The 13585-nt window shown below is 36.5% G+C and overlaps 2 protein-coding genes across 4 annotated transcripts; one reads left to right on the forward strand and one right to left on the reverse strand.

Annotated features, from left to right (window-relative positions):
- The first annotated feature begins 2239 nt into the window (after nucleotides 1-2239).
- Nucleotides 2240-3539, forward strand: LOC125192065 (uncharacterized). Its single transcript, XM_089056153.1, has one exon. The coding sequence runs from the start codon at nucleotides 2301-2303 to the stop codon at nucleotides 3030-3032; it is 732 nt and encodes a 243-aa protein (XP_088912279.1). The 5' UTR covers nucleotides 2240-2300; the 3' UTR covers nucleotides 3033-3539.
- Nucleotides 3540-6631: 3092 nt separating this feature from the next.
- Nucleotides 6632-13373, reverse strand: LOC125192057 (transcriptional elongation regulator MINIYO). Of its 3 annotated transcripts, none has more exons than XM_089056080.1 (11): nucleotides 13108-13373; nucleotides 12680-13002; nucleotides 11434-12445; nucleotides 11033-11142; nucleotides 10756-10940; nucleotides 10559-10664; nucleotides 10192-10458; nucleotides 9912-10100; nucleotides 7526-9790; nucleotides 7195-7404; nucleotides 6632-6987 (listed from the first exon to the last, which is right to left on the reverse strand). In XM_089056080.1, exons 2-11 carry the CDS (start codon nucleotides 12896-12898, stop codon nucleotides 6799-6801), a joined length of 4752 nt encoding a protein of 1583 aa, XP_088912206.1. In that variant the 5' UTR covers nucleotides 12899-13002; nucleotides 13108-13373; the 3' UTR covers nucleotides 6632-6798. The 3 variants fall into 3 exon arrangements, with proteins under 3 accessions (XP_088912206.1, XP_047945468.2, XP_047945467.2); XM_048089511.2 differs by having other exon boundaries at nucleotides 12680-13008; XM_048089510.2 differs by having other exon boundaries at nucleotides 12680-13016.
- Nucleotides 13374-13585: the final 212 nt, after the last annotated feature.

The raw sequence follows: 13585 nt of genomic DNA on the forward strand, positions 1-13585 counted from the left end.
TATTTTTTAGTTTTGAAATTATAATTTTTGGTATAAAGGTATTCGAAATGGTATAAAATTTCAGTATATCGTACGAAATATCGATATACCATTCAGAACGGTATACCGAAGTTCGTTACGATATACCGAAATTTTGAAACGGTAACGGTATAGTTTTTTTCCATACCGAAATTCCGGTATACCGAAATTCGGTATACCGAAACTTTTTGATACGGTATATCGTATCGACCCAGCCCTATTTGTGATCACATGCTTTCTTATGTTATTTTAATTTTTAAGCATGTTTCTTCTAATTTCTCTCATTTTTGTTAGTAAGATAATTAAATATATTGTCCCTAAAAATATTACGTACTCTTCATATTTGGATACTATCTCATTATTTCTCTCAATTTCTATTTTCTTTGTTTTGTCACAGTTCTTCCAATTTCATATCACACCTCTGTGCATACTTCTGTTACAACAAAATTAATTTTAATTTTTCCTTGTTTAATCATCATCCAACCAAACAAATTAAATAATACTATGAGTAATAAAATTAGTCTTTTAAAATCCCTAGTTAATAAATTACTAAAAATAAAAAATTTAAATTCCAAAAAAAATTAAATTCCTGAAACTACTTCTTCCTTAATTCTTCTAGGATTGAGCTACCACGTCTTTATGCACTTCCCAAACATGACGGGGCATCGATATCGTACCTTGGGCAAGCATTGTGCACAACTCCTTGAACTTGAGAGTTAGGTTGTGGTCGCCCATACCCAGTCACACCGGTGCCGGACCCCTAAGCAGTTTGACATCCCTCCTCACCCCATGTTACCGATGCTCTTAGGGTTCGTTTGATAAGTTAGTAATGCCTAGATATAGATACTTATGTGACTATTTCTAAGTGTTTGATACCATAGTTAACCAATTATGTTAGCCCGTGGTTTTCTCTATGGCCCATCCGAGCCCGCAAATTTTTCCTTAAAATACAAAGATATGTATCTCACAAATTTGGTCGGATAGCATTTCTACCTCATTTATTATGATTTATTAATACAAAATCTAGATAATTTCTTGTCTACCAAACAACAACGAAAAAACCTTCATCCGAGCTTATCTTGACACGAAGCCCACATTTCTTATCTTATTTAACAAATCTTGTTATATCTCATCTTTCTTATCAAACGAGCCCTTAGTATTTATAATTAAGTAAAATACCTTTATATTAAATGTGAGCCTATTTTTTTTTAATCTACATATTTACATAACACTTACTATTAGTTATTAAAACTTATTGCAAAATTGTAAACACATATTGTTAAGAAAATATAAATATTTTTATATTTGAAGCAATTAGTATTAATTAGCTAGGATTACTATAATATTTATTTTTACTAGTTTAAGTTATAATGAGATTTAGTACTATTCAAAAAATCGAAATTAGTATGTAAAACTTAAATACAATCCAGAATATATAAATTTATCACAAATGATTAACTACTAGTACTACAAAATTGCCTTATATTTATGTCAAATATTTATTATAAATACTAATATTTCTTTTTACTATATTGAGTTATAATGTAAATTACTTTTTTTTAAATTTAAAATTAGTATCTAAAACTTTAATACGATCCAGAATGTATAAATTTATCAAGAATGTTTAACTATTAGTAAAATAGTTTTGCAGTTAGATTGAAATACACACATGCATTTAGTTCAATCTTCTTGCATGCCATGTCTATTCCTGACAAGTTGGGATGAAAAATTGGTTATTGAAATCGAATAGTGAGCCAAGGTTCAATCTCCACTGTCTTCCTCTCCTTTATTTGTTTTTTTTTTTTTAAGCTATGAAAGTTCATATCATAATTTCATTGTCAATTGCATTTTCTTAGCAACCTATTCGAATTGGACTTCATTTGCCTACAGATGACCAAATTAAACAACTTAATGCATACGTGTCTTTTATACCAGTTCCAAATCGGAAGTTAAACAGCAAATAAGCTCTAAAGTCAAGTTTGAAATTAAGTTCCAACATAATGTATCGCTAGACAATCAAATACTTCTAATTTCCAAGGCAATTTATTCATTGGTATAGACAGGGGTGACCTAACCTGCTATTGAATATATTATTTTAATAATACCTTACCAGAGTTTAGAGAGAGTCAATAGGAAGTTGAACTAACTCAAACTTTCACTTCATGCAATGCCTATATAAACCTTTAATGCACCCCCAAACTTCATAACTCAATCAAGAAAGTGAAGTTCACTTGAACAAAAAGCCCTTCTTAATTCAGCTATTACATCCACATCCTTAAGCAATGTCATCTTATTGCCACCATTCCCTTTTCCTCTTCTTGCTCATCACTCTGTCATCCATAACGAACCATGCAGAGGCGCGCCGTCTCCTAGAGTCTCCTGTGCCTGAGGTTCCCAAGCCCGAAATCCCATCTATACCCAAGCCTGAACTACCTCCACTGCCGAAGCTACCTCCACTACCCAAGCCTGAGCTGCCAACTCTGCCAAAACCCGAAATTCCAACACTGCCAAAGCCTGAGGTCCCAACATTGCCTAAGCCCGAGTTTCCAACACTGCCAAAACCAGAGGTCCCTGTGTTGCCAAAGCCCGAACTTCCAACACTACCCAAGCCGGAGGTACCGACATTGCCTAAGCCAACACTCGAAAAAGCTGAAACACCAAAGCCTACTCTACCCGAAATACCAAAGCCTCAAATGCCAGAGCTACCAAAGCTCCCAGAAATGCCAAAACCTGAGATCCCGGCTGTCCCTAAGCCTGAGGTACCAACGGTGCCAAAACCTGAGGTCCCGACTTTGCCTAAGCCCGAGGTTCCAACAGTGCCAAAGCCTGAGATCCCAACTTTGCCTAAGCCTGAGGTTCCAACAAAGCCAAAACCCGAGGTCCCGACTTTGCCTAAGCCCGAGGTTCCAACACAACCAAAACCTGAGATCCCGGCCTTGCCTAAGCCCGAGCTTCCAACAGTACCAAAACCAGAGGTACCGGCATTGCCTAAGCGCAACACTGGAAAAAGCTGAAACACCAAAACCTACTCTACCTGAAATACCAAAGCCTCAAATGCCAGAATTGCCAAAACCTACACTGCCAGAGCTACCAAAGCTCCCTGAATTACCAAAACCTGAGGTCCCGACTGTCCCTAAGCCAGAGCTACCAAAGCTCCCAGAATTGCCAAAACCTGAGATCCCTGCTGTCCCTAAGCCTGAGGTACCAACAGTGCCAAAACCCGAGGTCCCAACTTCGCCAAAACCTGAGATTCCGGCTGTCCCTACGCCTGAGGTACCAACATTGCCAAAACTTGAGATTCCGGCTGTCCCTAAGCCTGAGGTACCAACATTGCCAAAACCTGAGGTCCCAACTTCACCTAAACCCGAGGTTCCAACAGTGCCGAAACCTGAGGTACCGACTTTGCCTAAGCCTGAACTTCCAACACTACCCAAACCAGAGGTACCTACTAATTGTTGAGTAGTAGTACTAATTGTGGTTGCTGATTTCCAGCAATTTAAAGAAAATTATATCCTAGAAAATCTGAGGTTGTCTCCATTCTACCGACTTCTGTTTCTGCCCTAACTCATCGCTATCTTGACACCAACAGAAGCGATGAGAGCAAATACATGTATCTACCTTCACAGCTAGAGAATCAACTCTAATGCATTTTAGTATGATGGCAGAAAGTAGTCAAGGAAATGCACAATATTCAGTTAAAGAAGCTGCTTCAGCAACATGTACTTCAAATCATTCAACAACAGCTCTAAAATGATGTTATAGTGATACTTAAAATTTTGAATACAGCAACTAAAAAATATTCCAAGCACTAGCAAAATCAAGTGCAGCACACAATGCTGATCAATAAGCACAAACAATACACATATAAACCAATCTTTTAAACGAAATGCAAAGCGAGAATATCTCCGATTAACCATCAACGGCTCCAAATCAAACACTCCAACACCGCCAGCCATCAGCCTCAGATACATATCCACCACCAACAATTCTCTATCAGATTCTTATCACAACCAAAAATTGAACACGCAGCAACACTCAAATTCATATCAACAGTGTTGACAACAACAATTCGACCAGTGTTATCGAATTTCCCTTCCAAAGGATCACGTCAGCATAGCAAACCATCAATTAGCGCCGCCAGACTTGCACACCGGAAATTAACCGGAAACGTTCCTTGTTAAGAGCACAACACGTCGACTTTCTCCATGTAGAGATTCGCAGCCTCCCCAATCGAGCTCGCCGTCGTTCTGAAATTGATATAATTCTCTTAAGAAACTAAAGAGCTTCGGGAAGGACTTGTATTGAGATCGATCGAGCGGGAGAAGATTGGCCACGTTCTGAAAATAATTTTTAGAATGTTGATTAATAATTCTCACAAATTACGTCATACTACAAGTTAATTAATTTTTTGCTGTTTTTTTTAATTAATTATAAATTTATACAAGTAATTTTTGGTTTAGATACTTTCCGTAGGGAGTATTAGATATTTTAATTGAGTGAATTATATACTTCCCAAAATGCTCTTTAAACAAATATATTTTTTTATTTATGTCATAAAGGGTATTTTGGGCAAACATAAAATTAGTACTAAAAGTGATATTATAATATCTTCTCTCCTTATCCTAATTCTTTATACTATTATTATTAATCAATATTAATATTAATATTCATTTTTAATATCATTTAAATATACTTAAATATAATTATAGTTATAATTATTATTATTTTAATACTAAAAATTGATAGTAATTAATAAATAATTTTAGTATAATTATATAAATTATGAATCACTATGTAATAATTATTATTATTATTTTACATTAAATTAGTAACTAATCAATATAGATTATTATTGTTATAATATTAAAAATTGATAGTAATTAATAAATAATAGTCGTATAATTATATAAATTATGAATCACATAATATTATGTAATAACTATTATTATTATTATTACATTAAATTAGTAACTAATCAATATAGCCTTAATAAAAATTTAACATTGTAAATTGTATTCATAATGATATAAAAAGTTGAATATTTTTAGTTAGGTGTTTCAACCTTAAAATGAGTATAAAATAATTTAATAAAAAATATTCAATTGATTTAATTACTTTAAATAATTAATTTAATTAGATTTTGTTTTTAATTTATATTATGAATGCAATTAGATTAGATGTATGTATAAACTACTAAAAAGAAAGAAGAAAAAAGAAGGAAGAAGAAACATAAACTAAGGAGAAAAAAGATAAAAGAAAGGAAGATAAAATACTAAAAAGAAAGAAGAAAATGAAGAAAAAAGAAAGAAGAAGAAACTAAAGAAGAAAAAGAGAAATAAGAAAGGAAGAAAAAATAATCACATATTTGGTACTATTTAATGGAAATTTCTAAAAATATCCTCTATAAAAAAAATCACATATTAGGTATCTAGGGTTATTTTTGTCACTGCGTACCAAAAATGATATAAAATAAAGATCAGGTACCATTTATGTAGTTCACTCATTTTAATTCAAAAGACAATTATCAACTTTAACAATACAACAACGTAGTACTACCTCTATCCCCTAAAATTTATTCCACTTTGACACGACACGAATTTTAAAAAATGTAATAAAAAGTGAGTTGAAAAAGTTAGTGGATTGTGGGTCCTACTTTTATATTTAGTTTTATAATAAAATGTGAGTAGGAATGCGTTAGTGGAATATGGGCCCCACTACCAAAAATGATAAAAGTAAAATGAGACAAATTTTGGGGGACAGACGGAAATGAAAAAATGGGACAAATTTTTATGGACGGATGTAGCGTATATAAAATACTGATTCACTAGGATTTGTTATGGATCTTGATTCAAATATGAAATTTAATTCTGCTGCATATAAATATGATATGAATTTCGATTTAATATATTCATGAAATTATTGGTTTTTAAAATTACAAATTTTGTCATAATTTGGTAAATTTCATTAACTTAAAATTTAGTCAAGGAAGTCAAGAACTTAGGCTTGTACTGAATTTTTCATGAGTTAGGAAAAAAAATGAATTCGTGAAAAAATCACTAAAGCCATGTTTGGTTGACGAGAAAGTAAAGTTGGTATGGAAAATAATTTCTGGGAAAATGAATCATGGGAATATGATTCCTAATAACTTTATTTTATTGTGTTTGAAAAATAACAAGATTTTAAATTTTATATTTGATTTAAATACCAAATTAAAAATACACTTATTATTTTTTTATTTATACACAAGAATAATAATATAAAATTTTAAATATGGATTATCCATCATAATATAAGTAATACTAATAAATATTATTATTATTATTATTATTATTATAATATTTATGGATATTATAAGTAAATAGTTTTATAGTTTAAAATTTCAGTACAATTTTATTGATTAATTATTAATTGATAAAATAATTATTATTATTTATTATTATATGATTTATATTATGTAATTATATTTTAATTATTTAATAAATTATTATTTATAATTATGATAATAACAATTATATATAAATACTGTAATAATATAGTTATAATTATGATTATTTTGAATATAGTTATTTATTATACTAAAATTAAGTATGATTTAGAGTTGATTGGATCCAGCTTTTTCCAGCCCAATTCGGGCCGGCACAAGTTGCGGTATAACTTTATTACACCTATTATTTGACAGACGGCCAGACCCAAAAAGAGGCCCGGGCCGGGACGAGTTGAGATTGTTTACAAGATCATCAAACATCCAAAATCATGATTAACTCCATACTAACAGCCACCTTATTCTGAACGCTCTTTTCTGATACAGGCTTCAAGCTTTGCCACTTGAGGCGCACATCCATCACAAATTTTTGTCAGAAGTTGCAACCTCTTTTCTATCGCCGACATAGGTAGAGACGAAGCTGCTGTCGCCGATGCTTGCGGCTCGGGCTCAGGTTTCTTGTCGCATATCAATTTCACCATCATCCCCTGTCAATGATTCACCACTATAAACAAGTGTTGCAGAAGAGCAGTAGAAAGAGCACATATTCATATCGTATAACAAGGTAGACGACACGCTCTGGCAAAAAACGCGTTCATTACAGGCACTAGGCAGAGTATAATGCGCATGGTTTCACCTGGATTTGTAACATACTATACAATATGTAAAGATGAGTTGATGCAAGAGCGTCATACCTCGTGTTGCTGCCTGCGAGAATAGTCGCGCATCAGAGATTTCGCGAGTTTATTGCGCAGTGAGAGAGTAGCATCACCAGCACTGCCAAATATGAAGGATGAAAGATGATGCAGAACCAGAGAGAATGCTACTGAGCCCCTGTTTGCCGCTTTGTCAAGGGCGCCAGAGGTCCACGATTTCACGTAGGCTTCTAGGATGCTCTCGTTATCCTGCAGGCAACTTGAACTCAGTAAATTTTATTCAATGTAAGATGTGTGCCTCTATCTTCAGACAGAACTGAATTAAGATCTACACGCACACAGTGCTGTATGATAGAAAACTGACACTCACCTCGATGGGTTCAAGGTAGCCATCAGCCTTCGCGAGGCACTTATGTAGAGGCGGCAGGAGCTCAAGAACGCGTGCATTAGACAAGGTATTCCACGCAGCAAGCCTTGCAGAATCTTCAACGGATTTATGTAAATACATTGCAACCTGCCTCCCAAATATGACATCACCATACGATTCAGCTGAGAACTGCTCCACTAGAGTTTCGATGAATGTAGGGTAGCTATCGTGGATGTCTGATGCAAACTTCAGGCGCTCAACACCCGTGTGACCGAGCACGTCTGAAGACCTCTTCTCATCAAGAACTTCGCCATACACATTCTGCAAGGTTTCATAGACAGTCCTGCTTTTCTCGTCTTCCAGAACACCCATCCCAGAAAGTAATGTTGCAGACATGGCGTGCAGTTTCCAAACAACTGGAACGCATTTAGCAGGTGAGCGGAACTCAGAGCTAAGAGAGGTAGGGATGGCTTCGATAGCCAGGAGGAAAAAGAGTCCGCTCTTAGCAACTTCTACAATGTCTGAGGCCACCTCTGAATAGATTTCACCATGAGAAGCACTGGGCGGACATGTGTTATTGTTTAACTGAATGGTGGAGATTGCACTCAGAAACCAATGTTCAGGAAGAGGCAATCTCTGGCGAGCCCACTCCAATATTAATGAAGATGAAGAAGACATCACTTCACCAGCTTCACTTGTCGCATTCATATCCTCATGAATAGTTTCCATAAAACGAACCTTTTTCTTTGTAGATTTTTGGCTTGGATGGTTGGTCTCAGGCATGGCTTTTCGTTTCTTCTTTGCACCAAGCCACCTGGTTCTAAAGTGAGAGGCCAAAACATTAGATATCAGTGCATATTCTTCATCATCATAGTTCCACTTGAAAGAACTGTATCCTTTTCTAAGAGAGAGGAACTTATGAATGCCATAACTCAGATGCTTGAGTACAGGAACCTGGAAGATGATTTTTAGTAACTTATCAAGGACTGAGCTACTCCATGGGCCCACAATTAAACAAGCAGTAAGGATGCATTCTATCTTTTGCATTGTGCAGTCCATCTCTTCGGCTTCTGATGGATCCACAGTAGATGGAATCCCAAAAGCTTCAAGCAAGTAAACGAGCAATCTTGCGTCTTGCTGAGCCAACAAAGAATTTAAGGACCAATACCCTCCAGCAGAGGCACCCCAGCCAACACCAACTCCTGGAGCAGGGCCGCCTCTACTGAACATCTCAATAGGCCGCAGGAATTTCCAGTCACTAGTAATTGCTTCCATTGAAGTTGACAGCAGATACTGTATTTCAGTTGAACAGGACTTCAGTATACCATTAGCAAGAATCTTATCGTCCCTTGAGAAATTGTTATATCCAACTCGTGCTGAATGGATATTGAGATTTGCATGTGTAACCAACTTATCAACTGAATCTGCTACTTGGAAGAACCCTTGGAGACAACATTGAGAAGATATTGCAAATTCAGGACTTCCTTGAAGTCTCAAATCACATAGATACTTTACAAAAGAGCCATTTTCAGAAGGATCACTTGATCCTCCAGACCTGATATACCCATTTTTAACAAATGCAAGTCCAATCTTAGGAACAAACTCTGGCAACCATGGCAATCGGCCATCAGGTAAGCTCGTAAAGTCCTCTGGGATGACAGCTTTCAGCACGCTGGCAAGCATACTTAAAACAGAAGAAATTATCCATAGCAAGGAATTTACTTTTGAATCCTGGAAACAGATCCTCTCACCATCATTACTTTGGGAGTTGAAGAGCCTCGATACGAATGCAATATTTTTAACTTGTATCCACTCAACTGCCGAATCTATAATAGGACCAAAGTGTCTCCATGACCAAGGGTCTGTATCTTGAACAGTATCTGCGGGTGGTTCTTGCATGCTTGAATAGAAGTTCGGAAGTCTATCAGCCATAACTCCAAGAAGAAGATAAGCTTCCCTTGTGATGGCACAGTATTCACTCATCACGTCATAGCTGCTTAACTTCTCAAAGGTAGGTACGCTCAACCATGCACACAATGATGTAAATAGGTCAGAAAAGTCCGAAATACTATATCCATAATTAACGGAAACCTTCCATAAACGCAATTGTTCGACCAGCATAGCAGATGAAAGTATGCAGGACTCTCTCCCGGACTTGACCCATAGATCAAGAGAAAATGGATACCGGTACAAGTGCCAAGTCAGCTGACGAAAAATTCCATTGTTAATAAATGTTGAGCAATTCTTCCTGCCATGCTGAGCCAATACCTTTAAACACCACCACAAGAGTAGAAAGATTGACTATTTATCAGAAAGAGTATAAAGATGGATAAGCAAACAAAATACATCCGGCAGCTTAAAAGGGAAAAACTGTGAAAGTACAGCTCACTTTGAATAGAGTAACAGATTTGATTTTACTGGCATTGGTTTCCATTTGTTCATTTGAAGTAAATCTTCCAGCAATTGTCTGAACAAGCCTTCCACAGTCCAAAACTGCAGCAGCACAAGTTGGAGAATGCCTTGCTAAAGCTATCAATATTGATATTAAGCATTCTTCTAATGGTGCAGCAGGGTCTGTCTGTTGACACGGAATTGATAAATTTCCATTTTGTATTAAGAATCGCTGAAATGACGCAGAGAACCTAAAACAATTTGAATAAATATTTTACCTGTAAGAGATAGCAGATCCTTTCAAGAGTCCCCATTCTAACAAGACCAGCAGCAAAATCCTGCCCTGCAACAACTACATCATCCTGAATAGTGTGCTCGCCCTCACCTTCAGCTTCGTCATCCATCATCTCCTCACCACAACGAAGAATATTGGAAGGCTTAGTATTATACTTCCAAAAGCCACCACGAAGAAAACCAACATTAACATCTGGTTTACTTCTGAATACAGGAGCAGTAGAAACATCCTTCGAATACGTTGGTGTCCGCTGAAAAAAAAAGTAATACATATAAATTACAAAGATGAACGCATAAGTCATAACTGGAGCCAAGTAGTAACAAAATATCTTTTGAGAGATAAAACTCTACCTCCAACATGTCAAATAAAATCTTGTTTGTATCATAACTCAATGCACTAAGAATGGCCTTGGCACAATTGAGGACAACGCTATTGTGGTTGTCATCAAAAGATATTCTACAGAAAATATCAGAAAACATCACGGTCAAATAATTATTCAGATTTAAAGGAAGAGAACAAACATAATCCATGAAGGTCACTGATTTACCTCAGTAATAAAGCAAGCTCAGGTTCCGGACCCAGAGCATAAGCCCAAATAGCAACCCAGTCAGCAGGCTCCACAGAATCAGCAATATTAGAAACAGAATCAACTTGATTCTGAATGATTTTAGAAATTGCCCGATTAAGAATAGCTGCAATTACACTTAAAGCAAGTGTCCGTTGGCCTGGAACCTGAAACAAGTGTTCCAGAAGTAATAATGGTTATGGGATACATTCATTTTTACAAAAGTATGTTATCTGGTAGAAAACAAGTTCTTACTTACCACACTTCTAGCTAATGCTAATGCTTCTTTTATTGTGTAACCACCAGCACCAGGATCACCTTCAGTTCGAAGATAATCACGTTGGGAAACATTATTTGAATTGAATTGGCCTACATTTAGACAAATTTGATCAGCATCCCTGGAAAAATTTAAGTGAAAAAAATATCTTCTGAAACTAATTGACCTATGACAGATCAAAGTGTGACACCTTCAAAGTAAACATATAAATGGGACTATGTGGGTGTTTGGCTGAGGTTAAAAGCTCCTGAACAGCCTTGGATAAATGCGCTCCTAAACTAAGCTGTAAATAAATACGGAATACACGTTTCGATAAACTGAAATAAGGCTCATGCATCAGCATTCTAAATATGTACACTTATGAAGCTCACTTGTACACTTACCAATATTGGACTCCATACCAAAGCCAATAATGTTTCCATCTAAGGAAAATCTCACATCTCTAACGCGCTCAACTCTTTTGCTCCAAGCATTCCATATGCTACCTTTATCTGGGCTTGCATTTGTAGAAACATTGTCTTCCTTATTTTTTAAGGTACTTTCAGTTTCTATTTCCATTGGTTCATGAGAGACAGTGTTCCCAGAAATTTTAGGCAAAGCTTCCTCATGTTGCATATCAACTGATGCACTGCCCGTAACATCTGTCTCGTAAGACGTTTGCCTCTTGTCTTTTCCTTGACCCCTTTTCTTCAATGCATCAATCAATTTTGGGTTTAGCTTAGCCATTATCTCAGCTTGTGCTTCAGCAAGTTCATCAGCAGACATATTTGCTATTCGAGCACGATTCTCAGCATCTATCTGACTTTGAAGACTGCTTTCTTCTCCACCTACTGACGCCTGCCCTGAGAAAACAGAAGCTGTATGTGGTTTTGGCATATTCTCCCTTTTCAGGTCCACTTCTTTCCTCAATCCATTCTGCCATGTAGACGCCTTCTCCACAACAGTATTTCCATCAGATTCAGCAATGCCATCCTGCTGATATTGCATAGTTTGGACATTATTTCCATTTTTCCCATATTCAGAGCTGTAAAACTCCTTGTCACTTGCCAAATGTGATGCGTCTTTTGCTTCTCCTTTCGCCTCTCTGATTGTCGAAACATTACTAGTCATTGTCATAGACTGAAACTGTGCATCACCATTAGAAGCCATTTTTGTCTCTTTTGGCTCAACTTCATCCCCATTCGAGCACCATCCCTCTTCCTTCTCATGGAACCCCGAGCTGCCAGCTTTTTTTGCCATCTCCCGCCATCTACTGAAATCCAAACCCCTCTTCTCTTTTCTTTGTAATGGATTAGCAGCAGCAGCTACTGCTCTCCCCTCAAAATCTTCCTCTTCTCCAGCAAGCTCATCTTCACTGTCTTTGCCGTTCGAATTTCCAACGTTAGGAGCCCAATGCTGTCAATCAACATCACCAGAAATGTAATCAGAGCATCCGCAAATTCTCAACAATCAAATGCATCCAAAGCAGAGAATAACACACAACATTATCAATAGAATTTAAATCATTCCATCTGAAAAAGGAACGATCAGAAGCTACAACTGAACCTAACAAAAAGGGGAGAAAAACAGATACCTCCCATACACAAAGAAGCAAGTGACAGAGAGAAGTAGATAGAGAAGAACAAATACCGGGCCGTGTGAGCGGTGGCGCGCCAACGGAAAGGGCAGCACGGTGGGGCGCGGCCCTGTGGGCGGAGGCAACGGCCTAGTCTGCCGAGCTTCGGAGAAGCCCTTTTCAACTATGCCACCAACCAGCCGCGAAACATCATCTTCCCCAATTTGAATTGAAGTTGCTCCTAACATCTTGGATTTCAGATTTTTGCTCTCTCTGCTTGCATACTCACGCATGTTGAAACTCACCTACTATTTCTCAGAGGCGTAAAATCAAACACCAGGTGTTCGTTTTCGACTGCGAACTGTATATACTACTTCTGCTAAATTTCAATCGAATTCTGCATCTAAAACCCTGAAATTATACTTATGAATACAAAATTTTGACTAATGCCAAGGGCATCTCCAACCCATACTGCAAAACGGAAATTTGAGGGAAGAATCACCTCCAACCCAGCACCGAAACGCATCGCATATCCTCCAAATTTTGCGTTTTTCAACATACACCAAAGATGCAGTAGCACTGTAGCTACTGCATTTCACTTTTTAAACTTCCTGAAAATTGCACTTGGCTCCCCTCATCTTTTGTATTTTCGAATTAAAGCAAAGAAGATTCATGATTGAAACACTTGAGAAGAAAATTTGGAGATGCTGATACACAGAGAAAACCAAAAGAAGGAGAAGAGGAAGAAGACTGCGCCGAAGAGAGGATTATGTTTAAATTTGTTAATGGGCTGGGCTAATTAAATTTGTCTTTATTATGTGGAGTATTATTTGACGGTGGAGTATTTATTTGTTTAGATTTGAGGTATGCTAATTAATTAATATATCTATATTCATGTTATCATATGTAGTATTTATTTGTTCAAGGAGATGCACGGTTACTATTTAGTTAAAAAGTTAATTAATATTTATCTTATTTTA

The sequence above is a fragment of the Salvia hispanica genome, chromosome 4 (assembly GCF_029641045.1).
Source record: "Salvia hispanica isolate PSC_SH4W2 chromosome 4, Shi_PSC_v1, whole genome shotgun sequence".
Lineage (NCBI taxonomy): Eukaryota > Viridiplantae > Streptophyta > Magnoliopsida > Lamiales > Lamiaceae > Salvia > Salvia hispanica.